Consider the following 27,931-nt stretch of genomic DNA (forward strand, 5'->3'; position numbering starts at 1 on the left):
TCTTCACTTTTAAAAGACTGGTCAAACTGTCTCAGAAATACTGGAAGGTTTCTCTACTTTGATGACGTATCTATGCATCTCAGGCAGCTTTTTTATATCCATCTCCTTTTCCTGAATAAATGTTTTAATGCCAGTTGACTTAAACATATGTAAAGATAAACGAGGCAGATTCTAGTATATAGAAGTCATTTATAAGATACCACATGCAAAAACAAAAGGAAAACTTTTAAGCTGAAATGTGTTTTCCCCAAAATAAATGTGCATGTACCCTCCACTGAGGGTGATCTGACCACCTTAGCCTTTTGTAAAAGAACAGAGCTAAGTTCTTTCTGATGGCCCACTGTGAAAATAATTTAAGATACTGTAAACTTTTAGAGGCATTTTTCTAGTCTTTATTAAGTATAATTTGTGGTGATAATACTTATTATCCTAAAATAGAGGTGTAGGATTGAGAATTTAAATCTTTTTCTGGGTGCTTAATCTTTCTTAAAGGTAATACTGCTGCCATAATTTGTGTCGGCATAAATTAGGTATTTGTAAAAATAGCCATTAAATACTAATTCTCAAGTATATTTAAAGTACATATAAATCCTATGTTAAAGGTATAAGCTAGAAGAAATATATAGCATAGTCCTAGGATTTCTAGATTGTTGACATCAAAAAGTAAACCACCCTCTTTAAGACTTAACAGAACTTTAAAAAAAATTGCTTCAACATATGAATTTAAGACTTTACTTTATTCAGCAAAATCATTTATTTACACAGTGGGGAATGCTGGTTTGATTCTGTCAATGAAATAGAAACCAGGTGAACAGAGACAATACTGAACTGTGTATGTATCCTGTGCCAGAGGTGACCAACTGCTTCCTTACCTGTGTCAGGAACACCAAGAGCAACGGTATCGCGAGACACTGGCTAACAATACACCACAAAGGCCCAGTGACACCCTGGGGCTTCCAGTGCAACCACCAACTTTTTCTTTTTTTATAAATATATAAAAAAACAAAAAGTCAGCAAAACCAGCATTATGATGTAGTAAACAGAGTGTAACTCTAAAGTCAGTGGGTCAGTAAAAACCTTATCAGACCATCCATAGTTTACAAAGTGATCTGTTCTTCCTCAGACCACTAACAGAGTCCAACAGGTGAAAAATAGATCGCTTTTTAAAGAAGGTAACAATGATCTGATAAGGATCTGACTTAATGGAGGTTAAGAGGGGGTTGGGGGGTAAGGGGGTTGAGGGGTGGGTGGGCTGGGGGAAAAAAAGGAACTGTAGAGCATAGCCCCTATTAAAACAAGCTAACTTTCCAGATTTTCCAAATTAAAAAAAAAAACAAAAATAAAACAAAACAAAAAAAACCACTTCAACATGAAGCTACCATACAAAGTTTTTCCATATTTCTTCGTAAAAAGTTCAGAGTTTGCAGTCTAATCTTGGGTTTTTAACGAGAAGGACAGTTTTGGCCTGGACTTCCCCTTGCCCAGGATAATTTTTTGTTCTTCTTTTTGTTGACGCTGTCGCTCTTGTTCTAGTTTCATCCTTTCCTCATGAATCTTTCTTTGTTCTTCAACAATTCTCAACTGTTCTTCAGCCTGTAAGTTAAAAATAAAAAATTAGTAACAAATTTTTTTATTTGTAACTTCTGACAAATTAATCAAAAGGGTATACAAAAGTTTATGTTTAAAAAAATCTTGCCTAAGATGACATAGAAGGTATTAGGGAAAAATATTGAGGAAGTCGAAAACAACTCCTTGTAAATTATTCTAACATTTTCCAATATCGTTTTTTATGAAAAATATATGAACAAATTGTTAGGAAAGCACATGAACATTCTGAAGATGAAAAGAAGTTTCTATAATCATGCCTTGAGCTCAGTATACATTTTGTCCTATTACCTATTTTTATCTATCATTTTAGCAACCAGACTAACAAACTGTCAATTATGAATGGAGGCATGAATTCTAAAGAGTATTCTATCTACCAACTTGTTAAACTAAATTTGTAATCAGAAAGGCACACAAAAATCCTCAATGGTGCTACATTATACTGTCATGTGACAACCAAAAAATAATAAACTTTTTTCTGGAGAGAAAAATAACGAAACCTTTCTGACTTGGCTGACTATTAAAACGCTAATTTCAATCAGTTCAGTCACTCAGTCATGTCTGACTCTTTGCAGCCCCATGGACTGCAGCATGCAAGGCTTCCTGTCCTTCAACAACTTCCCAAGCTTGCTCAAACTCATGTCCACTGAGGCGGTGATGGGCTTCCCTGGCTAATTTCAAGAGACACCAATAAAATTAATTCCTGCAATGCCTTCAACTCCTTCAGTCTCAAGCAACCAACTTCCTGTGTTCTCTACAGAAGATTTCCTCTCTGCACTAAGAAAATTCAGGCCATTCTCACCAGCTCCTTCCTCCTCAAGTCGCTCTTCTCTCCAAAGATACCACATCCACTTCCTTAAACTCTCAACTAGGTCCAATTCCACCCCTCTCCCCCCCAGGGGACATCAAGCAGTGTGTGGTGGTGACTTGAGTCATCATGACTGGGGTGTGGCTGCTGGCATCTCATGGGGAGAGAACAGACTGCTAAACACCCAACAAGGCCTAGGACAGCCCCCGCAACAAACAACTCATTCCAAAGTTGAACAGTGCCAAGGTTTAGGCTGCCTGTGCCAACCCTTGACTTCTGAATCTCAGTTATCACTGAGTTGGCCTTTTCTCCCTATTTGACCTTGATCGTAAAATATTCACTGCATCATCTGAATGCCTTTCTATTTCCAAAGTCAAAAATTCATTGCTTTCATCTCCATTATGCTCCTGAAACTGCTTTCTAGATGGTCAGGGCATGGCACATGCAGCTGAGTCAAGGTGTAGTAAAGACTCTCAGGGTGCGTGCCTGTGCTTCGGAAACTTTCACCAATACAGACATCCCTAAAGTTCTAACTCAGCCTTAAGGAAAGCATATTAGAAAGAACCCTGGGAATTGAAGGGTTTTATATCACACACCTCAACAACCCACTTGAGAAATTTATGAAAAGCACTTTGGCACTATCTACCCCAAACTACATTTTCATAGCACTTTTATATCCAGCAATTTCATTTTCTACTAGTTTTAGTCTATAAATATACTTGCATACATGCAAAATTGAACAAATTTATTGTAACATGGTTTGTAAAAGACTGGAAAAACCCTGTAAAGGAAAATACTGTGTAACTGTTAAATCCAGAATTATGTGATATTACCTAATCAAAAAAATTAAACAAGATTTAAAAAGCAACTTCCTTCACAGACAGAAGAAACTATTCCAACCATACTGAAATTAACTTCAGATCTGAGTGAAGAAAAAGAAAAGGTTAATTTTCATTAAGTCTACAAATTCGGGAGATGACAGTGTCTATGCAGCAGGGAGCATAATTAAGCTGGGATGACGCTAACCACTGAAGTGCTATGCCCAGTGCCAGCGAAGCTCAGGGCCCGCTGCCGGCACCCGACAATGGAACAATTCTCGAAACCTGAAGCACACCTTTCCTGCCTCTGTGCACACACACTCGTAGTTTGTTCTACTACAGCTTTAAACTGAGCATATTTTGGGACAAAAAAAAAGATGCATTTTCACTAAACTTATCATGGTAATCATTTCATAAGTCAAATGTTTAGGCTATACACTAACCTATACAGTGCTGTATGTCAATTATCTCTCAACAAAACTGTAAGAAAAAAATAAGAGTAACAAAACAGACATTTTCAAATAAAATGGTGCAGAAATAAGTGTCTTTGTGTAAAGAACATGTATTCCAAAATGTGGCCTGAAATAAGTTTTTTAACAATTTTAGTATATTCGGGAAGGCTCCCTATTTGTAAAACATTCCAAGATTTTATAAAACACAGAAGAATTTGACATTCATGAAAGTTGGTTTTTAAGATTCAGTACTTCAATAATCTTGGGGAAATCTTAATTATTTTTGACCCTTATATATAAAGAATGACTCTAACAGCAATGATAATAACTATGAAATGACTAGAGTAGTATATCGTAGGGTAATTACAAGATGAAATAAGATAATTATGAGAGCACACTGTGAAGTACAACACTTAAAATGCTAGAAAATACCCTTTCAGCCAAACAGAAAAATGAGGCCTAAGTAGAGTGACCAAAGAAGAAAAACCATTATTTTAGCTCTAAAATAAGAAAACTATGTTGAACTGATAAAATTACAAAGTCCTTTTCAACTGCAAGTTAATGAGTATGTTGGTAAATTGATAAACCTTGACAGTAAAGTAAATTTTATATTAAAAAAGGCTAGCTGAGAAAAACCAATCTTTTCTCATTTTAACTCAGTGGCTTTCAAGAGACAGAAACCTGCCTGTGCGTCAGCGTGTGTGGTGGGGCTCCACAGCTGCCTGGAAAGGTGTTTCGCTAAGGCCTTGCAGCCCTCTCAGCTAACTGACCTGCTCTGTCTCTCATGACCCCGTTTGCAGGCAAGTATGCATTACTCCTCTCCCCTCTTCGTTTCCAACGTGCACGCAAGAAACCATTCTTCCAAATGAGGGGTGGGCATGCACAGGCGTGTTTATACCAATGGACAGCACCAAGTTCTCTTACACCATGGAGGTCTAAGAGAAAGGTCAACACCGATGATGCGGGCCAGCTTTCACGGCCACGGCACCCACATGGTCTCAAAAAGGTTTTCAACTCTCACCCCATTCAAAAGAATTGCTGAGGTGAAGTACACAAAAGCAGTGTATACTGCCATAATAGAAGGGTCTACCTAGCCCCTCTCCCAGGATCTTTTGTCTCCCTTTCCCTCTTTACCCAGAGGTTCTATTACCTTATTAAAAATTAACTCTTTTCTAAGCATTCTCCTTACACTGTCTACAATTTTGGATCAAGGTTCTTAGCAGCAGTTTCTTTAGCAAATAGTGATACTGAAAACCATCACTCTACTTGGAATACATATGAATTTTTATGAAATATGTATCAGGACTGATAACAGGAATGCTGGGAAAAAATTAAAAAATTACAATTAGGAATCATGCCCCTAACTTGGAAATGTGAAATTTCTACATTTTAAAATGCGTATGTTCCAAAGCGTATGTTTCACTCTGCCATTTTGCAATTTTAACACACCCTTCCCTCTACTAACAAGTATAATACAAGTCCCATTTTAGATAAAAAATGAGTAAAAAATATTAAAAAGAAAATCTGATGTAGTTTTGACCCTTAACAAACTATTTTATGTTATTCATGTACAAGGCCAAAAAAAAGGAGGGGGGTTGGTTTGAAAAAAGTAATACCCTCTTTCCCCCCAGGAGCCCATGGCAATTTAGTTATTCTGACAGACACCTTCTGAGGATATATACCATCACTGTATCATTAGCTACTCATCTAAAGAGAAATCGTAACCACCCTCCCTCTAGTCCCCTTTCTCCTCAGTTTAATTCCCTTTTGCTACCTTTTTATCAAACATACTTTAGATAACATCTCCTCTCTCCTCATTTTACCTAAGTACAAACAACTGCTCCAAGAACTGCCTGGTAATTGAGCATGGTATGAAACACTGGGTACAGAAACCACTGTCTTCCAGATCTCTGGAGAGACTGCTCGACGTTACTGCCAAGAGAGAGCTGACACTTTCAGGATTCTACCATTCATGCCTTAAAATTTCACAGAAAAGAAACTGTACTCTTCTAGATGCACTTCTTTTAATTCTGTGCCCTAAATCCTCTTTTACTCGGTTCTTTTATCTTGTTCAGTAAGCATTCCTTTTGTGAAGTTTTCCTCCAATGCCTGGTGACCGCTGGCTCTTGGCATGACCACACCGGGCCGTCCTGGTTCCTACAGCAGACTTCCTTCTCTTCCCTTTCCTCTTCTTCCTCCCTCTGCACACCCTCCTCACTCACCAAGTTCAGCTATCCTCTCTTTACTATTTCTATTTCCACCTTATCAAGTGCCCACCTTTTCACTGACCTCAGTGGCTTTCTTGTTTCTATAGCCTCTGTCCTTCACACCACACTGCACGATGTCAATACATTTAATGTTCACAGTTTTTAAAAAATTGTTGCCCAGAATACATCAACATAATTAAATCAGTTTTCTACCTTATCATCTGGCAACAAGCCTCTTAATGCCTGAAAACCCTAACTTGCCCACCATTCCATCCCAAATTAAGATATTTAAATTGACCTATAAATTTGATGCATACCATGTTTTCCCATCTCTTAAATTGTATAAACATGTCATTACTAGTCAACTGACATACACTCAGCTCTATTACAAATGTTCTGTTCTCTTTCCAACTGTTAGTTTCCAGTAGCCACTGTAACATATTACCACAAACTGGATAGCTTAAAACAACAGAAGTGTATCCAGCAGGCAGTTATCACTGCAGCAGAATCAAGGTGCTGACATTCTAGGGCCACATTCCTTCCTCCAGGATCTTCCCGTCTCTGTTCTGACTCCATACCGCCGTCTCATCTGTTATGGAGTCTGAAAGCCTCTGCCACGGTGTCTTCTCTCTCAGCCCCTGTTGGCAGTGTTTCTGCTGATCTCCCAGGCACATCTGGCCATGAGCCAACAGGCTCTTCCACAGGTCCTTCTGGGATAACCTCATCTACTCCTGGCTTCTGCTAAAATGGCTGAGGTAACCTGTGAGTCACACGCCTAATCTTTTCAGCATTAGCAAGGAGATGTCCAGTCATACCCATGGCCTTCTTTCTAGCACAAACATCAAGTTCTCATCTATTTTACTTCCTGGTTCTTTGCTCAATTTCTCTCTTCTTGCATTTTTCATAAATTATGAGAAGAAACAAGGCTACACTTCACTTAGAATTGAAGGTCATCACGATGTAAGCTGTACCTCTTGCTGTAGGATACAATCCAGCTAGGTTTCTCCCACTATATAATAAGGAATTCCCTGCCTCCAGTTTCCATTAATATGTTACTTGTTTTCTTCCCACCCCTAACCAGAAGTGGCCAGAGGCACTTTAGAAAGTCCATATTCCTACCTACAGTCTCTCAAAAGCAGTCCAGGCACTTTGTCATGTGCCTCTAAATTCTTCCAGCCTCTATCCACTGTCCAATTCCAAAAATAGGCCCACGTGGTTAGGTAACAAGTTAGCACAAAGTAGGTAGGCTCAAAACAACACAAAGTTCATCTGAGGGCTGGCTCCCTCAGGAAGGTCTAGGGGAGCCCACTATGAGCTTCTTCCTACTCCTGGGGGCTGCGAGGAGGACTTCTTGCATTCTGACCACATGACTCCTGTCTTCAAGGCTAGTATCTTTCAGCCTCACTCTTCCTGCCATGTCCTATGTGTTCTGTGGTAACACCTCTTCCAGTTTCCTCTTGAAAGGATACATGTGAAGGCGTTCAGTTCAGTTCAGTTGCTCAGTTGTGTCTGACTCTGTGACACCATGGACTGCAGCACGCCAGGCCTCCCTGTCTATCACCAACTCTCAAGAGTTTACTCAAACTCACATCCACAGAGTTGGTGATGAGTTGGTGAATGCCTGAAGGCATTCAGGGCATAGTAATAATCCAGGATAGAATTTCTACCCCAAGACCTGAACTTGTATCTGTAAAACTCTTTATCTGTCATATAAGGTAACATTCCCAAGTTTTGGGGATTAGAACATGGTATCTTTTTTTAGGGGGCTGGAGGTTATTTTTCAGTCTACTATACTAACATTAAAAAGTGCTTTTGGTTCAAGATGGCAGAGTAGAAGGACATGCACTCATCTCCTGTGACAGCGATGGAACGTTTAACTAGCTGCAGAACCGCCACTGGAACCCACCAAGAAAAGACACCCCACATCCAAAGACGCCACAGTGAGATGGTAGGAGGGGCACAATCATGATAAAATCAAACACCATACTTGCCAGGTGGGTGATCCACAGACTGGAGAACAATGATACCAAAAAAGATCTCCCACTGTTGTGAAGGTTCTGACCACCACGTCAGGCTTCCCAGCCTGGGATCCAACAAAGGGACTGGGGACCCCCAGGGAATCTGGCTTTGAGAGCCAACAGGATCTGATCATAGGCCTCCCAGGAGACTGAGGGAAACAGACACTCCAGTCTTAGAGAGCACAAACAAAATTTTGCACACACGAAGACCTAGAGAAGAGCAGTGACCCCACAGGAGACTGAACCAAAACTACCTGCTAGTGTTGGAGGGCCTCCTGTGGAGGCGTGGGTCACCAGGGGCTCACTGCAGGGACAGAGGCACTGGAGGGTCCCCTGTAGCGTAAACCCCCTGAGAGTTTGCCACTAACCCTACCATAGAGCCTTGGAGCCCCCAGGGTTGAGTAACCTTAGACTAAACTACCACCAGGGATGGAGTGAGACAAGACCACAACCCCCACACCAGCAGCAGATAATCAGATTAAAGCTTTCCTCAGCAAGGCCCTGCCCACCAGAGCAAGACCCATTTTTTCCCACCACCCGTTCCTCCCATCAGGAAGCTTACACAAGCCCCTTAGCTTCTTCCTTCAGAAGGCAGCAAGCAGCAGCCAAAAGAAGCAGTCTCACAGCAGCTAAACAAAAACCGTTATTACAGAAAGTTAATCATGATGACAGAGCAGAAAGTTATGTCCCAGATGAAAGGACAAGATAAAATCCCAGAAAAACAACTAATGAAGTGGTGACAGGCAACCTTTCAGAAAAAGAATTCAGAATGATGATAGTGAAGATAATCCAGGATCTCAGAAAAAGCAGAGGCAAAGACTGAGAAGATGCAAGAAATGTTTACCAAAGACCTACAAGAACTAAAGAACAGAGATAAATAATACACTAGAAAGAATTAACAGCAGAATAACTGAGGCTGAAGAACAGATAAAGGGAGGACAGAATGGTGGAAATCCCTGCTGCCGAACAGAATATAGAAAAAAGAATGAAAACAAATGAAGACAGACTACAAGACCTCTGCACAACCTGAGGACAATTAAATGCACCAATATTTGCATCCCAGAAAGAGACAGAAAAGAAAGGACTTGAGAAAATATTTGAAGAGATAATAGCTAAAAACTTCCTGAACATGGGAAAGGAAATAGTCAACCAAGTCCAGGAAGCACAAAGAGTCCCAGGAAAGATAAACTCAAGGAGGTGTCTCACACTGAGACACATAGTGATCAAACTGACAAAAATTAAAGACAGAGATAAAATATTATAAGCAACAAGGGAAAAACAACAAAAAACATACAAGGGAACTCCCATCAGGCTATCAGCTGATTTCTAAACAGAAACTCTATAACCAGACGGAATGGCATGATATATTTAAAGTGATGAAAGGGAAGAACCTACAACCAAAAATACTCAACCCTGCAAGACTCTCATTCAGATTTGATGCAGAAATTGAAAGCTTTCCAGACAAGCAAAAAAAAGTTAAAGAGAATTCAGCACCACCGAACCAGATTTACAACAAATGCTAAAGGAACTTCTCCAGGAAAGAAATACAAGAGAAAACCCACAGAAAATATACCCAAAACAATTAAGAAAATGGTAATAGGATCACATATATCAATAATTACCTTAAATGTAAACAGATTAAAAGCACCAACCAAAGGACACTGACTGACACGGGGGGGGGCCCCCCCCCGCCGCGGGGATGAAGACATGTGCATGCATGCACTTCCACTCACCACGTCACTCGGCCTGACACCCCCAAATTGTATGTAATTATTTTATACTGTTAAGTTAAGCATGTTCCCATTATGGCTTGTAATTATTTGGGGGTGGGGTTGTCTGGCTATTAATTGTGAAAATTGAGAAAGCATTTTTACTATTGTCATTATGTAACTATTACTCAATATCACTGTTATCATGATTGGTCAACAGGAAAATAATAGAACTTTGTATCATCAAAACTAGGATCTAATAGAAAAACCTGTAAACACCTTTTAAAATCCACATGCATAACAGAATTATCTTGAAATTTTTTTTGAAAAATACAAATGCTCAGGTATTGCCTTTTTCTCCAGAGCTCCAGATATGTCTCTAATGATCAGCCATGTTTAAACAACTGGACTATGTGATGATCTTTTACTTTCATCTAGTTTGTTTCATTTTTTCTATTTCATATTTAGCACTCTTATTTAGCTTGTTCTCCAATTTCTCCGTCTCTTCTTCTGTGTTCTTTTTCAAGCCTTTATCAAGTATAGTCAAAAAGCTTTTGTATACATACATAGTATGCATAATATATATTTTATAAAACTTTTTTGACTTTTTGCCTAAAATATTATGACACTGTTATTCCACTTGTCTTAGTATGAATAGAAAGCTAGATTTCTAATTAAAAAGTAGATATGCAACAAGCAACAAAGATTTACTGTATAACATAGGGAACTATAGTCAATATCTTACAATAACCTGCAATGGAAAATAATTTCAAAAATAATATATGTGTGTAACTGAAGTACCTTGCTGTGTATTTGAAACACTGAAAGTCAACTATACTTCAACAACATATATATACATACTTAAAAAAAAGTGCTTTCTTGCATCTTTCTGAAAACTCTTTTTTACAGTCTCTCCTAACTGCAAAGTAAGATCTAGCTTACTTTAAACTAAGAATATGGATACATTCCATATATAGTAAACAATGGTACTTTTTTTTAAATCTCTCAAACTGGTGAGATACCAACTGTCATGTAGCACAACGAATATGGGAAATCTCCCTATTCGATAAGCAAAAAAGGGGAAAACTATTCAACATTAAAGAAAGGAAATATACTATATATCTACAATTTCAGGGAACTGTCTGAGGGTCATTTTTCCTACTGACATAACCACCTAGAACACTTTATTCCATGCCAACACTGAGTAAGTAAGATTCATATACATTTCAGGACAGTATCTGGCTCTTCCCAGACACATCACTAAAAAACTGTCTTCGCACCGTTTTTAAGTATTAACACTGAAGGAAATTAAAATTCTCCATCTCATCATGCTAACAGCCTTGCAAATAGTTGATGCTACTTGTGCACTGCCAATACTAACCCAAGAACTTGATCCAATGTGCCAAAAAGCCAAGCCAACACAATTCACATTTTGATTAAACTTCATTTGACTTTATAAATCAAGTGTGTATGTCAGCTAATACGGGGAGGGGGGGGTCAGGATGTGGAACACGTGTACACCCGTGACAGATTCACGTTGATGTATGGCAAAACCAATACAATACTGTAAAGTAATTAGCCTCCAATTAAAATAAATAAATTAAATTTAAAAATATAAAATATTTTCTTGTCTCCTTATGAACAGATAAAATCAAGTATCTTGATAACTTGGAACTGAAATAAGCAAAAATTACTCTTGGTCTAGACCACTTAACATGACTATCACATGAGAGTCCAGTGCTTAGCTCATGTGTTCCTTATTACAGACATTACTGGGATCTATCTCTGTAGTTTCGTCAGGAGGACCTACTTAAAAGTTAGTCTAAGTGTGGCGTGAGTTTACTTTCTTTACTAGTTACTCCTAAGTGATCACAATGGTGACATGTATAACCTCTAGAAACTGGAGAAAAGTATAAAATCACTTACAAGCCTACCAATCAGAGATATCTATTCTCAGTACTTTGGCATATTTTTCTATTTAATGTGCAAATGTACATTTCAAATTAGGAAAATCATAGTATGTATGTAAGTTTTTTATTTAGCTACTTTCTCTGTATTACATAGGTTCTATCCCTAGGTCGGGAAGATCCCTGGAGAAGGGAATGGCAACCTACTCCAGTGTTCTTGCCTGGAGAAGCCCATGGACAGAGGAGCCTGGTGGGATCCAGTCCATGGGGTCATAAAGAGTCGGAAAGGACTGAGCAACTGAACTGAAAATGGTCATGCCCATTTCCACTCCCAGGACACCACTCTGCACAAAGGGTCCCTGTGACCACATCCCTGCCAGCACTGGGCACTGACAGGAGGAAAAGGTCTTCCAGTGTGGCATACAGCATCAGAGAAAAAGCAAAGAGAGGGCCATTTCTTTCCTTCCTTCCTAAGGAGGGGTTTTATTTTCAGGAATCTATTACAGCTACTCTCCCATTACTTATCACACAGCTTGCTACACACAAAGTGGCTTTACTACTACAACTGCTACTGCTCTTCCTGTTATTCCAAGAGATCCCCCAACTCCTGCTGTTTCTCCAGTTCTATTTCCCTCCAGGCCTTTGCACTACATTTCATTTCCTCACACTCTCGTCCTCATTCTAATTGTCCATCAGGGTCCAGATCAGGGGTCTCTCTTCCAAGAAGGTTCTCAGGGCAATTATGTCAGTTGTCTCACATAACTCATACTCCTTACCAAGCAGTTCCATGTTATTAGTTGACTTTCCTTGTAACTGTCCTTGTCTCCACAATTAATACATTAAAGTCTTTAAGAGACGTGACTCTTTTTATCTCCATATTATTCTTTATACATTATATCTATCATTTTAACAAGATTTTCAATATATTCCATGTAGAATTCCCTAGTAATGTCTACTCTTTGTGGCCCCATGGACTGTAGCCTGCCAGCCTCCTCTATCCTGGATTTCCCAGGCAAGATTACTGAGTGAATTGCCATCTCCTTCTCCAGGGATCCTCCTGACCCAGGGACTGAACCTGAGTGAGTTCCTTACCACTGAGCCACCAGGGAAGCCCAGTTCTTAGTGAATATGTATAGAGATTAAAGAACTGTACTCAAAAGTCAGAGGAAGAGGAGAAAAAACAAAAATTAAAGAAACTGCACTATATGTTTTGCAAAATATACATTTTGTCTCTTCCTACACAAAGGATACTCTACTTTCCCTGCAAGGAAATGTTCACCAAAAGAAACAAATAAAAATTAATCTTTTCCAATATGAACAGTAACTTATACTTGCAACTTTACTGAACCCAACCAAGAAGCAAATGGACTAATTATGTCCAAATTCTCACCAACTTTCAAATTCTAGCTTCTTTCCCTGTACGATCAATATCTTTCTTTTCACCCAAGTGTCACTGGCAACATGCAGTTAACAGTAGCGTCACTGCACCATCTATTAGTACTGCCCCGGAGCAGCGCTGCTCTAAGTATGGTCCAGGGACCAATGACCACGCAAACTGTCACTGACCCACAAAAGAGAAGCCAGTAAGCATTTCAGCAACTCCTACAGCACTCTGATCTCAGTTTTCTAATAATGCATCTTAACTGTGTTTTGCAAAAGTAGCGGTCTGAGGCAAACCAGGATTAGAAGACAAAAGAAGCTGCTCCAGAGTATTTTTGCTCATCTTTCCCCAGTAATGACAAACAGAAGGCTCTAAATTTACGGTTCATGTCGGTAAACACTCCTAGAGGAACACCGGAGGCGGAGGTGTCCCTAGGCACCCAGCCAGCCCGGGTCAGGAGGGAGCAGGACTTCAGCAGCATACACCCAGTTCAAGAGTCACCATCCAGTATTTCAGGCCATCCACAACCTAAAACCCTTTTCTTGTAAAAGATCATGCTCTAAAACCAACTGCTGGTGGTTTACCTTTCACATTCTTATTCATTATAAACAAGTATTCACAGTCTTCCCTCATTCTCCCCACCCAGCCATAAGGATCCAGCTCTAACTGCCTTGTTCCACTCTTCGACCCTATGAACTACAGCATGCCAGGCTTCCTTGTCCTTCCCTATCTCTCAGAGTTTGCTCAAACTCAAATTGCTTAAACACTCCCAGATCTTTTTCTGTGCCTTTAGAAACACAGTCACAGAATTTGTTTTTTCTAAACCACTTAAATGGAACCTACATCTTGGGCCCCCCCCCCCCCGCCCCCGGCCATTCTACAGTGTAACTTACTGGCAACTGTTTTCCCATGGCTATATTATTCACAACCATTTCTAACTACGCAAAACTTGTCTACAATCAAAAGTCCTTCTTGGGCCATGTTTTCATTCCTGGGCAGGAACCACTACTAACGCTCATTCACCGTTAAGTACATGTCCTTCCATCTTTGATTTATATTCTTACTTTGAAGTGGAATTCCTATATGCCATTTGTAAGTTTTCCCCTATAAAGTCTGACGATCCCTTTTTGTTTTTGATTTATTTATATCTATACTCCTTTAATCCTAGCTTTCTTTTTCATCATACTGAGTATGCTTCAAAATATATTCACACTTTTAAGTGGGAAAATCCTACTCCAACAAAAACTTTATCTACTTTTAAATGCTAGTATATGCTACAAACACAAAAAACTGGAATACTAAAATATAGAATGGTAAAGAAAAACAGAAGTGATATGTATTAGCTTTTCTATTGAAAAAATTTACTTTGGCATTCTTATGTTGACTTTACTGAAATGTAAAAACTGTATCTCCTTTCATATGCCTATTTCATAAGGCCGTTATATAAGTCTCTGTTCCTTGTTAGATTATAAACTTGAAAAACACAAAACACTTTCTAACCTGGTACACTTTATCAAATACTGTCTACTTATTCTGTTTAGTAATTGCTAACAGCAACTTATGCCAAGTGAAATATTGTATATTAGTGGGTGTAAATACCTTCAGACTTTTGGTTTTGTGTTTTAGGTAGAGAAAAAAATCAGGGACAGTTCAATTTCCCCTAGAAAATCTGTTCTAAACCACTGTGAATTCTGGAATTTTCTCCAGACTAACCAGAATTTCTGGCTTGTCCCAAAGAGATTCCTCTAGAGACAGTAGCCAAAATCTAGTGAACTATTCCTATTCCTGCCTCAAATTCCTTAAAAGAGTCCTGAGAACTCTGAACTACTTCCCACGTATGCTGCATACATACCAGTTTGGCTTGTGCTTCTGCAATTTTTCGGTTATTCTCTTCTAGTATTCGCTCTAGCTCCTCACGTTTTGCACGTTCTTCCTCCTAAAGGGGAGGACATGTTAAGATGTTAGAAAGATAAAATGTTTTTTTTTTAAAATTGATAAATACTTACTAATCTTCCTCTGAACTTTTTTGATCTGACTTAACAGGGCAGCTGTATAGCTACCTTCTGTCTGACAAATGATAAACTGTGCAGCCACTAACATTTGTTTCTAGCACTAAATTTCAATCATCCCTCCCAGTCCAAACAGCAACCAACTACACCCTCCCTAATGACAGTTTCCTGGCAGTTACTACTAATACTTTAACATCACACAAATCAACAAGGACAACTACAAAACTGGATAGTATTTACCAAATTAAAAAATAATATATAAAAGATAAATAAAGTGAATATTTGTCTCACCAATTATGTATACCTACGTATTCTTTACCTATACTCCTTTAATCAGCATTAAAAGTTGAATATTTACTGTCTTGTCCAGTGTCCTGCAGAGTGTGCTCCTCGGCTGCCATACGCGCCAGCTTCCTCTTTAAAATGATTTGTACTGTTAGCTTGGCAAAACCTGCATCAGCAGCTCAACCATTTATAAAGAAACAACATACAAGGAAGGCTGAGCTGAGGAATGCAGATGTTTATGGTAAGAAGGAACAAAAAATGTAATTCATCATTCCTAAGGCAAACAATTAATAAGAAAAATACATTTACTGTTAGTGGAAAATACAAATGGTAATCCATACTTCATGGACCTAAGGGCTTCTTCCATGGGGAAAATGGACTTAACACTCAGAATTGTTGACAATTTCTAAAGGCAGCTTAACTTGTCATCTACAATCTGAACTGAAAATCAGGAATCCAGGGGGTGCATGGTCAGGAAATAAAATTCTGTAATTTATTTTTTCTTGGAGAATTTAATGAGATTTTATAATGCAAACTATATGAAGACTGCTTGATGGTTTGGGCAGTGTTGCGATCACAGCATACATATTCAAATGATTTTAATATTTGGGAAGACTGTCAGGAGGGTTGTGTCCGTGTAAAAAAAAATTTTTGTTAATATGAAACAAAAAGCAAACGAAGAGAAAAAAATCTTCCTATGATTAATAACTCGCTACAAGACAGCACCATTACTCCAAAAGTATCTTCATCATGAAAAGCACTAATCAAAATTTCATATACTCAATTGCAGAGGCTGTGACATCCACTAAATATATACATGTGTATCTAGTTAAAGACAGCACGAGGGAAAATGCATTTGAAAAACTACACTTACTGGAAAACAGAGATTTAATATAAGGTCAACTTGTCCACAATAATGCCAAGATTAAAAATGACAATCAATCACATTATTTTGAATAAAACATTGAAGTTCAACAAAACAGAACTACGGGTTTTCCTATGGCACACATCAATGGAATTCAGTTATTATGCAACTATGTTGAGGGACACTCAGTGCTGTAAAGTAATTTGCCTCGAGTGTTTCAGTGACTTTCAGCAAGTTTTAGGATCCTGGAGTAATCAGTGCAAACAAGCCATAAAGCTTCAGTAGCAAATTACTGTCTCACAGAAAGACATTTTCAACTTCTGCTCCAGCTGCTGATAAAACAAATAGTGTGTTTAGCTTGACTCCAGACAAGGACAACCTGTTCCTTCATAACTCTCTAGAGGAAAAAAGGAGTTGTTAGTAGATACTAAAAAAGTGGATAAATAATCTGGACATTTTTCCTAAAAAGATCCTTGAAACACATTAGGAAAATGGAGGGCCTTATGATCAGAATGCTAGAATTAGTCCATTGTGTTGAAGCAGGATTTGGGGTAGGGGGCAAGGAATAAAAGAAGGAAAAAAAGAAGAGCAAGAAAACCTATTTATCAAAAGCAGGTGCTGTCACTCACGTTAGGCCCTGCTCTTTTTAATCTGACTGAAGGCAAGAAGCCTCTCACAGTCTAGGCAGTAAGAGTGAGGAACAGAAATGAAGAACACACACCCACAGGTGGATTATTACCCTTTCCCTTTCCCACTCCCTGTCCCCCCCACCCTCCCAAAGAAGAGTGTAAGTCCTGCAGCCATGGCAAAAGTTTCAAACACTTCTCAAATATGTAAGCCAGTTTCATTCAATCAAAAAGTATCCTTGGAATAGTTTTATGGAAATAACTTTTAAGTATCAGTCAGCACATCTGAATAGGCTAAAAAATTAACTTTCACAGCAATGTTAAGTTTAGACGAGAAAGGAATGAGTCTGTATTCCATCTCTTTCTGAACTGAGCAGGAGGCACACCCGACACTGAAAGTTTTGCCATGGACTGTCTCTACTTTCCCAACGACCGAGCGTTACCTCTCTGGCTTTTTGTGCTGCAAGCTCAGCTTGTCTCTGTCGCTCGAGTTCTTCGAGCAACTGCTTTTCCATGATGCGCTTGGCTTCCTCCACCCTCCGGAGAACTTCTCGCTCAATTTCATCCTTCCTTTTCTCCAGTTCTTCCTCTACCCTTTTGGCCACCAGTTCTTCCACTCTTCGTGCTGTTTCTTCCTCGATGAGTTTTTCTTCTATTTCCTGTTGCCGACTAGCAAACAAAGCGGGAAAAGTGATTTTGATAATATAATAAACCAAGAGTTGAAAGAGAACTAGTTCTAAGTCTGTAAAACAGAGTCCAATTATATACTTCTATGATTTTACAACTCATTCTCATGTAACATACAAGGAAAAGGTAGATATCAAGAGGTTAAATGATACCAAAATTCAAATAAATATAAGATCATGATTTTTTCTTCTGTCACTTTCTAAAGTAAATACAAAAAGACTAGTATATACAAAGAGCTTAATGCCTTAGCTTTAGGAACCGCAGAGTAAATCTCAAACAGAAAATCTACTTTCACTATCAGCTTTATAATCAAAGGACAAGCTATTAAATATATGATTTGCTCATCTGCCTATCCATTTAATCTAAGCAATGAGTTACACAAAAGTTAGGAGAAACTTACGTAGCAAGCAATTCAGACCAACGAAATTGATTCCTCCTCCCTCACTACAAACAAGGTCAGAATACAGATTCAAAGAGATTCACAGTGCGAAAGCAATAGTACTTCAGCTTTTAGACAGAACACAGACTTATTTAGCTTCACAACTTTTACCCTTTAATGAACCTGTTCTTTCGTTAATTGACTGTCAATTCAACACTCTACCAAATATGGAGAGTGCTAGTCACTAAGTTGTGTCTCTTTGCGACCACATGGACTGTAGCCCACCAGGCTCCTCTGTTCTCGGAATTGTCCAGGTAAGAATACTGGAGTGGGTTGCCATTTCCATCTCCAGATATGGGGAAGTGGATGAAATGTATTCTTATCATCACTTCTACTAAAAAGCTCAATGAAGCATGATATTGCTTAATTATTCTAATCCCATTTAGATGTTACATATGAACTTATTTACTCAAGGCGAAATTTGGTGCTGAAGATACTGACATTTATAAAGGCACCATAGTGGAAACCTCGTACATTTTATACACGTGATCTCCAATGACAGCCACTAGTCACATGCATCCAGTGTGAACTGATAGTAAAAAGAAAAAAATAAAGATACAGGCTGTATTAAAATTAATTTCACTAGTTTTTTTTTAATCTGGCTCACATTACATTTCTATTCAACAGCATTATTTGAGACAATCTGTGCTGAAATGAATGCAAAAGACTCTGAAAGTATACCTAAATCCTAAGAGGTCAATCTATTAATGCTTCAACTTTCTCACAACCACAAAATCAGACAAAATCTGTAACCTTTCTATCTTTTGATGACTCATATGTATGTATGAAGTCATTCAATTTATCTGTTAAGACTATAGTTTCTAGTGAGTGAAGTCGCTCAGTCGTGTCCGACTCTTTGGGACCCCATGGACTGTAGCCCACCAGGCTCCTCCATCCATGGGATTCTCCAGGCAAGAATACTGGAGTGGGTTGCCATTTCCTTCTCCATTATAGATTCTAAGTGACCTTTAAATATCCTAATCCACTTCAAGTCAACTATTTTGGGGGGGTGATTCAATTTCCACTAAGGTGCTTTCATTCTTAACTCCTGTTATTTATTCAGTGATACCACACTAACACCAGCATATCTAACATTCCAATTCATATCTGTTTCTGCATTTATAATCTCTACGTATTTCTGCCAGGGAGATAGGAGCTTCTTGAGAAAGCATAATTTCTATTAGGTTCCAGATATCTGAAATAACCATTCTGAAGATTCTGTTGCTTGTCTCTTAACTATCTCTTCCCAACATTACATTGTTAGTGATTATAATTGGGGGGGACAACATGAAAGCCTAACATGTACTCTAACTGTGCTCTTTTCCCTTAAGTTTCAATAAAATATCATATTAAGGCAGTTCCAATAAGCCTTCATCTACAGCAGCTCAGTAAAACAGAACAGATATCTACTTCAACACTAAAAATGACTGACCAGAATATCTAAAGGAAATCAGGCAGTGACTTCAATACAAATTAAAACTATATTTCAAATATAACCACATTGTTTCTCTAATTCATCCAAAGAGAAAGACAAACATGAAAAGAAACAAGCAAGGCTAACAACTGCTGAACCTGTATGAAGTATGAGGATTATAGTACTCCATTTTGGTAAACTGAACGCTTTCGTAACACCATGTTTTAAAAGTATACACATAACCTGCACACGTTCTTTTGTTAGTTGGTTCTTACAGAATTAATAAATGTGTAAGTCTAGAAGAAATTTCATTTTAAAATTTCAAAAATGGTACAACTCAACTCTTAAAAGGACACTATAAACCAAGTTCCAATTAAAAACTTTCCACACAAAGTAGTAAAGAGGGAGAAGAATGGGATAAGGCTTTGAGTTAGGTTTTCAGTAGAAAAGCTGCCTAATTAACCAAGGAGTTTGGTAAAGGTGGAAGAGATCTGACATTTATTTAGTGTTTCTGACAAGCAAACTGTCCCTAAATGACAGCAATACAGCACAATGGCTGATGGGGCCACATTTCCACAGATTTGGTCAGTAAGTACAAAATGAGCCTAAATAGATTCAGTGTTATTACTTACAGCAAAAGCCACACCAGCATGGTATCAGCTCCCTGGGTCTCTGCTCCCACTGATGAACACCAAACCAGAGGGGCCAGGTAACAGGCCACACATGGTGACAAGCAGTGTAGGCAAGAGGCAGCTTCTGCTAAGGAGTCAACTCTGTAACTACAGCTCAGCAGTTTCACAGTCTCGAGGGGAGGGCAGGCGGAAACTGCCACGCTTAACTGAAACCAGGAGATGGGAAATGGCCCAATGGACTTTCTCACAAGGCTGCTTATCTCTCTCTGTTCCTGAAGGAACAGGCAACCCCACCCCAGACTGTAATTAGGCCTTGCTGCTGTGCCCTGCCAGGAGACAGGCAAGGTCACAGCGCCAGTGCAGAGCTGCCCCCTACAAAGATTATCAACGATATAATCGCTGTTATTCTAGGTAAGGTTAGAACTGGTATTTCAGCAATCAGAAAAAACTAATCAATGTCTAGATCCAGCTCTGAAAAAGTTAAAAGCCCAATACTGTTTTAATTCCCCTCCCTCCACACACGTGAATCCAGAAACTCAATGACACAAGCACAGGGGAATTAAGCACCTGAGAGACAGGACAAGCCTCTACTGAACCACCCACTGTGTACCAGATGCTGTGCCAGAAACCATAGCCTGGACTCCTGACTGTGACTCTGTATCCCTTTACTCCACCTTTCTGTGTCTGGATCCCTTTCTTTGTCTGTCTTCCCACTAAAGTAAAGATATATGGTATAAAACTGAATAAAACCTAGTACAACATAACGTTTCTGTACCACTCAGCTGAAGGAGAGTGGGATGGGTGGATAGTTCTTAAAAAAAACTGAGTTCATTTTTACTGATGACAAATTTATTATCATAATCACTGATAAGGCAGCTATTAGGCTGACTTTCAAAAGAGGCACTGAAACTTTCTCAGGAAAAGGAAAAAAAAACCCAATTTCATCATTAGTATCTTATGAAACATATCACTACAATCACTGCATAGTCATTCATTAAACTTTGGTCATAGGAGTGTCATTCTTGATATTCTTTTCTCTAATTTTTTCCTCAAAGTCCTCTGCTAAATTCATCCCCTTGTAAGAACCTGACACTGATGAAAGGTGTGAATCAAAACCAAGTTTTCTCCATTGCCTCAGGTCTTTTAAAAACACTGATCACAATCAACGGTAAAACGGCAACTACTAGAACAAACAGCAAAGGCCCAACAACACAGCACCATTAATTTGAATGGGACTTTGCACAGAGTATCGAGCAATATTATTTTTAAGTCCTTAAAATGTACAAACTCAGTCCAAGGAGCTTAATTCTAGAAGGGCTTCCTAATATTAGCAAACAGTATTTACTCAGTACTGACCACTCTGCCCAAAGCTTTATACACCACAGCATCATGCACATCCGATGGGCTCTGAGGCAAAGCAGGTGGCTGAGGGGTGGCCCTCAGCCTGGCTGCTCCACAAGCAATGACCTACTCTGCACTGTTTCTCCAGATGAACGTGGAAGGCACAGGTATGCACAAAAACTTAGCTACAAAATACTGTAAAAATTGATAAAACTCTTTTCAACATCAGCCTAATCTTTCTCCCTAAAGTTCTTCTCAAAGCCCTACCCTCCCTGAAACGCAGTTCCAACACACTGAACTTGCTCTCACCATAAGCTCCCAAGTATTCTCAGAATCACTATAGATCGCAGTTCACTTCAGATATTCTCATTTAGAAGGCGCTCAAGATGTCATGCAGTTGAACACTGAAGTTACTATGCCACTATTATCCTGATTTGTTGCAAGTCATTTTCAGTCACTCTTTCCCCAACAGTTATTGTAACAGGCATAAAGCATCTCAAAATAAAACATGAAAATAAGGGTGCAGAAGCAGAGAGAGAGTGCAACACTGAATGACTGGGACATTAGGAGGAGATCTTTCGAACTGAATTATCAACCTCAAAATTGAGAAAAAGAATTTTTTAAGGTCTGTCTTTTATTGTATTAAGATTATGATTTATAAGATCACTTCTTAAATTCACCAGGTTCAATCTGGTTGCATGTATATAAATTAACAAACAACATTACTGAGTCTCACTGCTACATAACAAATATCACCTAGGTACCCCAAATGCACTATTTCTAACCTTCACAATAAACAAGACAGCTATCTCCATTTTACAGATAAGAAATCAAGCTCAAAGGTAGGTAGTTTATTCAAGGTCTCAGAAGTGTAAATGGCAAAACAGCCTGGTTTCCAATTGTACTGAGACTTTCTAATTGCTAAGAAACGATCAATTTTATTTTTGCTGTCTCTCTCCACCTCACACTGGACCTCTCACAAGAAGGTACACTCGACAGTGTCTTCTGCTCCTTCTTCACTCACTGCCTGACCACGCACTTTCCTTCTGTCCAATGGTAAACACAGACATCCCTGTGACCTCCGCTCTTCCCCACACTCTCCCGGGGTCATTCTACCTAGGATCAAAGGTTCTCAGGTTTCAGTCCCCCACTATCAAGCTTGGATAAACTCACTATCTTCAAAATCTAGTGCCTACATTGGAAGTGCCAAGTGGAAACTCCCTTTACTTTTCCCCCTCCACCATGCACCAGGCTTCTGACATTTCACCTGAGTCTGACCCACAGTGTCATGACTTAAACTTCTGGTAGCTGAGGTGCAATGGCCACAACAGAGCCAAGAATAATGCTTTACTTCCCTTATGTTTCACATCAAATTTTATTTTCTCTAAATGTTTCTTAAATCTGCCCCTTTTGTCCACTTCAACACCTGCTCCTTCACTACTCCTATATGTATTTACTGTAATTTATCCTACACAGCAGTTGATCTGTTTAAAACAAACAAATCAACAACCCCACACCATCTGCCTGCTTTAAACCCTTCTGGTTTCTATGATGAAATCCAAGCTCCATAATTCAGCCTACAAGACCCTTTCCACGATTCCCAGCCTGAATCTACCTTTCCAGTCACTCCATGACTTCCGTACTGATGGCATTTCAAGTCCACAGTCATCTCTTTACTCCACATTAAGCCCATCTACACCTCTCCCTTTATGCTGGCAGTGCTGGGGGGACTCCCTCCCTGGGAGCCCATGTATCCTATGGGGAGCCTGACAGTCTCCCATCTTTATCTGCCACTCATTCCTCAAGAGAACTAAGATGTTGAGCTGTCCAGGATGCCTCCTTTTCACAGTCACATCACTATCACGGAATTTACCACACTGCATTATAACCTACCTACCCACCTACCCGTCTTCAAGCTAGACTGAGATCCTGGAGGGTCAGCCATCTTTCAGAATAACAGCTCTTGGCATAGTGCTTGGCATTTCTCAAATGTTCCATAAGTATTAGCTGAATGAGCTAACTAACACAATTTGTAGATAGACAACTACTTCTGCCCATTCCCACGGCTGTGAAACCTAGACCTTTCAACTGTCTCCTCTGCATGATCAGACCATATTAAGCAGTGCCTACTACAAGAGACACAGGTTCAATCCCTCGGTCAGGCAGATCCCCTGGAAAAGGGAATGGCTACCCATCCAGTATTCTTGCCTGGAGAACTTCATGGACAAAGGAGCCAGTGGGCTAGTGTCCATGGGTCACAAAGAGTCGGACATGACTGAATGACTAACAGCAGGACACACAGGAATTCAGTGTAAGGTGGATGCTAGTTCTGCCCCCTCCTCCCTTCATACATGCTAATGGAAGTGTGCCTCCTCTATCAGCTTGGAACTACATAGTGAGTGAGTGAGTGAAGTCGCTCAGTCGTGTCCGACTCTTTGCGACCCCATGGACTGTAGCCTACCAGGCTCCTCTGTCCATGGGATTCTTCAGGCAATAGTACTGGAGTGGATTGCCATTCCCTTCTCCAGGGGATCTTCCCGACCCAGGGATCGAACCTGGGTCTTCCGCACTGTAGACGGGCGCTTTACCCTCTGAGCCACCAGGGAAGTTTCTCATTTCATCTCTGGATTTCTTCTCTGCTATTCGTGTGAAGTTTGCTAAATCCTCTAACTATTCCTCCCATACATACTCTTGAGCTTTCTAATGAATGGAAAACCATTACTCTTTGGAGATATCCTTTGATTCACATGTAAATATTATCTCAGAGATGTCTTTTTTATTAAATACTCGTATGTTGATAGTTACTTGAGAGCTACATCTTTACAAAACTAGATTCTATGTAATTGAAATTTCCTCCGAAATTATGGGTACTTGGTGTTCATACAATCACTGACACTTCTAAAGAAAAATTAAAGCACTGCCACGTTTTAAAGGAACGCAGTGAAGGGACTCTTAGTTTTCTATTCCCAGACCTCTTAATGATTTGCTTTTAGAAACAAGCCACACTGCAGAGAAAGTTAAAATCCCTGCACAATCAGTACACAAGAAAAACTTGGCTCGGGAAAATTCAACATTCAGTAACTGTCCTGCCTCACGGGCGCGTTGGGAGCATGCACTCAAGAGCTACGCAAGACGGCCGGTTAAACAGGTAGAGTCAGCAAGTCGAACTCTGGGTGGGAAAGAACACCCAAAGCATCAGAGCACCCTAGTCTTGAATCGAAACAGAACCCAACACTTTAAAACCAAAAATTCATGATTAGACCATACTATCCCACGCCATTTCATTAGCTTGGGACTATGTGCACCTAGTCTTAGATCAAAAGATAACTCGAGAGGTGCCTCTTCTGCATGGGATCAATGCAAAAGTAAAAGCAAATCTGTCTTCTCAACAGCAAGTGCACCACAAGGGGAAACAACAGGCTTGCACCAAAGCCTGCTACAGAGAACTGCACAACAAACTGAATGAAGAGCGCAATGCCCTGGGGGCTTAGACGGTAAAGAATCCGCCTGCACTGTGGGAGAGCCGGGTTCGACCCCTAGGTCGGGAAGATCCCCTGGAGGAGGGCATGGCAGCCCACTCCAGTATTCCTGCCTGGAGAACCCCCATGGACAGAGGAGCCGGGCGGGCTACAGTCCACGGGGTCTCAGAATCGGACATGACTGAGGGACTAAGCACCGCACAGCAAAAGGAGGGAGGCAGCTTTGCTCGGGATGGTGGTTACACAAGTGAATGCACGCGTCAACACCCATCTTACTGTACACTTAAGCTTCGCGCGTTTTGCTTTTCACACCTCAAAAAAAAAAAAAAAAGAGGAGGCTCAAGAAGGGAAAAGCGACCACGACATCGCTCAACAGGAGGAACACACGGAAGTTCAACGCCTGGTTTTGGAGTGTTTTTCTTTACCCCGAGAATTCGAGTCCTACGTCTCCGACGCGATAGAGGCCCGCATCCCTCGTCAGCCTCGGGGGCCGACGCGGCTCGCCGCCCGCTCGGAACTGCACCCCCCACTTCCGGGACTGGCCGCCGCCGCCGCCGCCGCCTCTCGCGCCAAAACGCGACCTCCCCTCCAAGCCCTCCCAGGCCGGTCCCCGCTGTCTTCCTCCCCAACCAACTCGCGGGTAGGTCCCGACCCCCCGCTTTTCCAGGCGCCGAGGCTGCAAGCCCGCGGGGCCCGGTTCCGGCGACCCCTCTAACCTCCTCCACCTCCCCCCATCCCGACCCAGCCGTCGCCCGTCTCCTCGCCGCCCCTCACTCCCGCGTCACCCGCCGCCGCCCCTCACTGACCCCCTTCACGCCCGCCACTCCTCACTGGCCCCGTCACCCCCTTCTTCCCTGCCGCCCCCCACTCGCCCGTCAGCCCGTCTCCCGTCGCCACCTCCCTCCCCCCCGCCACCCCCTCTCCTCAGCACCACCCTCTCGCCGCCTCCCCTCACCAACCCCCCCGCCACCCTCACTCCCCTCACCCCCACCATTCCCCGCGCGGAAGCTCACATTTTCCGCTGCCGCTCGAACTCTGCCTTCTTCTCCTCCTCCTCTCGCTTCTGCTTCTCGTCCAGGCTGCTGCGCTTGCTCACCGTGCGCCCGAAGATGTCGATGCGGTCGGGCGGGGACGAGGCGCGCTCCCGGTCCCGCTCGCGCCGGGACACGGCCGTGTTGGTGGAGCGCGAGCGGGACCGCGACTCCCGCCGCCGGTTCCGTTTACTTTCCCGGGACTTGGAGCGCTTCCGCACGCGCTCCTTGTCCCGAGAGCGCGACCGGGACCGGCTCCGCTTCTTGTTGTGCTTGCTGCTCTTGGTGTGCTTGGAGCGGGACGAGCTCCGGCTCCGAGACCGGCCCATCCTTCCGGGCGACGCTCTGACTAACCGCTGGCTTCGGGCCCTGCACGTGCCGGGCTACCCGCGCCTCCGCTTCCGGACGCGAGCCGGTAGGCCTGTCGAGGCCGAGGGAAAGAAAGCTGGTCAGCGAGCTGACTCTCTCGTCTCTCCGAGGTCGAGGGCCGCCGCGAAGGCCGCCTCCAACGACAAGGCCGCAACGCCAGGAGTTGCTAAGATGGCAGCCGCGGCCGCACCGGCCGCCCCTCCCACAATTCCCCGCGCTCAACGCGCCGTCGCGCGAGCCCCGCCCCCGACGCTCCCTGCGGAAGGCGTGGCCGGAGCTTCCGAGCGCGCTCGGCTCTTTCCGCCGGCCTGCCGCGCGGGAGGCCGACTCCTTGGCCTCTGCTCCAGAGCAGTTTTGCTTCCTGGTAAGATGCTAAGGTCGTGATATTGGGCTCGTCCGGTTTTGGCGCAGGTGAAAGGTGCCTCAGTACGAACTGACTGACGGCGTTATTTCTTAGGAGCTGGTTTCGTCAATCAGGCCAGAATAGTGTCAGTGACCCTGGCTACAGACCACTTTCCTCTGAGCTGAGCTCCCTGGTGCTGTGCCCTGGAGACACCGCACTTTATGACGCGGTTGTGCAGCTCGCTGGCTGGCAAGGAGGCTGGGATACAGGAAAGCCAGGGGTTAATGTAAGCGCTTCAAAGGCCAAGTGCAAAAATTCAGATATCTCCATCAAAACTGAGTTTAGTAAGAGGCTTAAAACTCGAGAGAGATAAGCAGAGGGAAAATTAGCAGTTTTCCTTTTGAACAAGTAATAACCTATTAAAAAGGAAATTATTTTATCTGCAGTGGCATCAAAAACTAAAGTAATTAGGAATAAAGGAAGTAAAGTTTAAGGAGTTACAAGATCCTGGTGATGAAATAAATCCATTACTCTTGGTGAAAACAAGACTTGAGTAAATGAAAAAAATGTGCCAAATCTTTGGATGAGAAGTCAGGACCAAAAACAGGCCAATTCTTCCCAAGTCAAATTTGAAAATTAGCACTATTGACATCAAAACCCCCAAATTCTCTCGAGGGTGACTTAAAAAATATTTAAAATTTTGTGTAGAGGATCACACAGTTGTAAATGATCAAGAAAACCCTTAAAAAAAGTAATAATAATAAAAAAAATTAAACACCAAGCTGTTAGCACAGAAATAGGAATAACCATCAGCAGACTAATAGTACAAATCCAGTTTTTTAATTTTTTTTAAGATAGATTCAAGTAAAATAATAATAATATAGAGTGTACAGAATTACCTTGTACTGGAAATATTTCTCTCAATCTGTTACGTGTACAATATGTGTATACATATTATGGGCTTGTCTGATGGCTCAGACGTAAAGAATCTGCCTGCAGTACAGGAGGCTGGGGTTCAATCCCCAGGTTAGGAAGAGCTCCTTGAGTAGGAAATGGCAACCCACTCCAGTATTCTTGCCTGGGAAATCCCATGGACAGGGGAGCCTGGCAGGCTACAGTCCATAGGGTCACAAAGAGTTGGACATGACTGAGTGACTAACACTTTCACACTATACTTCATGCTTACATATAATTCTCCAAGCAAGAGTTCAATGGTACATGAACCAAGAACATCCAGATGTTCAAGCTGGATTTAGAAAAGACAGAGGAACCAGAGATCAAATTGCCAGCCTCCATTGGATCATAGAAAAAGCAAGAGAGTTCCAAAAAAACATTTACTTCTGCTTTATTGACTATGCAAAAGCCTTTGACTGTGTGGATCACAACAAACTGAAAAATTCTTAAACAGATGGGAATACCAAACCATTTTACCTGCCTCCTAAGAAATCTGTATGCCGATCAAGAAGCAACAATTAGAACTGGACATGAGACAATGGATTGGTTTCA

At 41.2% G+C, this 27,931-nt stretch overlaps 1 protein-coding gene across 2 annotated transcripts; it reads right to left on the reverse strand.

The window, feature by feature from the left end:
• Positions 1-718: 718 nt before the first annotated feature.
• Positions 719-26,630, reverse strand: ARGLU1 (arginine and glutamate rich 1). Of its 2 annotated transcripts, XM_069602445.1 has the most exons (4): positions 25,696-26,630; positions 17,134-17,359; positions 14,758-14,841; positions 719-1,593 (listed from the first exon to the last, which is right to left on the reverse strand). In XM_069602445.1, the coding sequence occupies exons 1-4, from the start codon at positions 26,040-26,042 to the stop codon at positions 1,429-1,431; spliced, it is 822 nt and encodes a 273-aa protein (XP_069458546.1). In that variant the 5' UTR covers positions 26,043-26,630; the 3' UTR covers positions 719-1,428. The 2 variants fall into 2 exon arrangements, with proteins under 2 accessions (XP_069458546.1, XP_069458547.1); XM_069602446.1 differs by lacking the exons at positions 719-1,593; positions 14,758-14,841 and adding an exon at positions 15,143-15,330 and having other exon boundaries at positions 25,696-26,329.
• Between the last annotated feature and the right edge of the window lie 1,301 nt (positions 26,631-27,931).

Source organism: Ovis canadensis, chromosome 10 (assembly GCF_042477335.2).
Source record: "Ovis canadensis isolate MfBH-ARS-UI-01 breed Bighorn chromosome 10, ARS-UI_OviCan_v2, whole genome shotgun sequence".
Classification (NCBI taxonomy): Eukaryota; Metazoa; Chordata; class Mammalia; order Artiodactyla; family Bovidae; genus Ovis; species Ovis canadensis.

Excerpts from the sequence above, each read along its gene's own strand:
- ARGLU1 (XM_069602445.1), bottom strand. The coding sequence starts at position 26,042 with ATGGGCCGGTCTCGGAGCCGGAGCTCGTCCCGCTCCAAGCACACCAAG. Across the intron at positions 17,360-25,695 it reads TTCGAGCGGCAGCGGAAAAT|TCGGCAACAGGAAATAGAAG; the intron begins GTGAGCTTCCGC and ends TTTGTTTGCTAG. Across the intron at positions 14,842-17,133 it reads CAGCACAAAAAGCCAGAGAG|GAGGAAGAACGTGCAAAACG; the intron begins GTAACGCTCGGT and ends CCTCCCCTTTAG.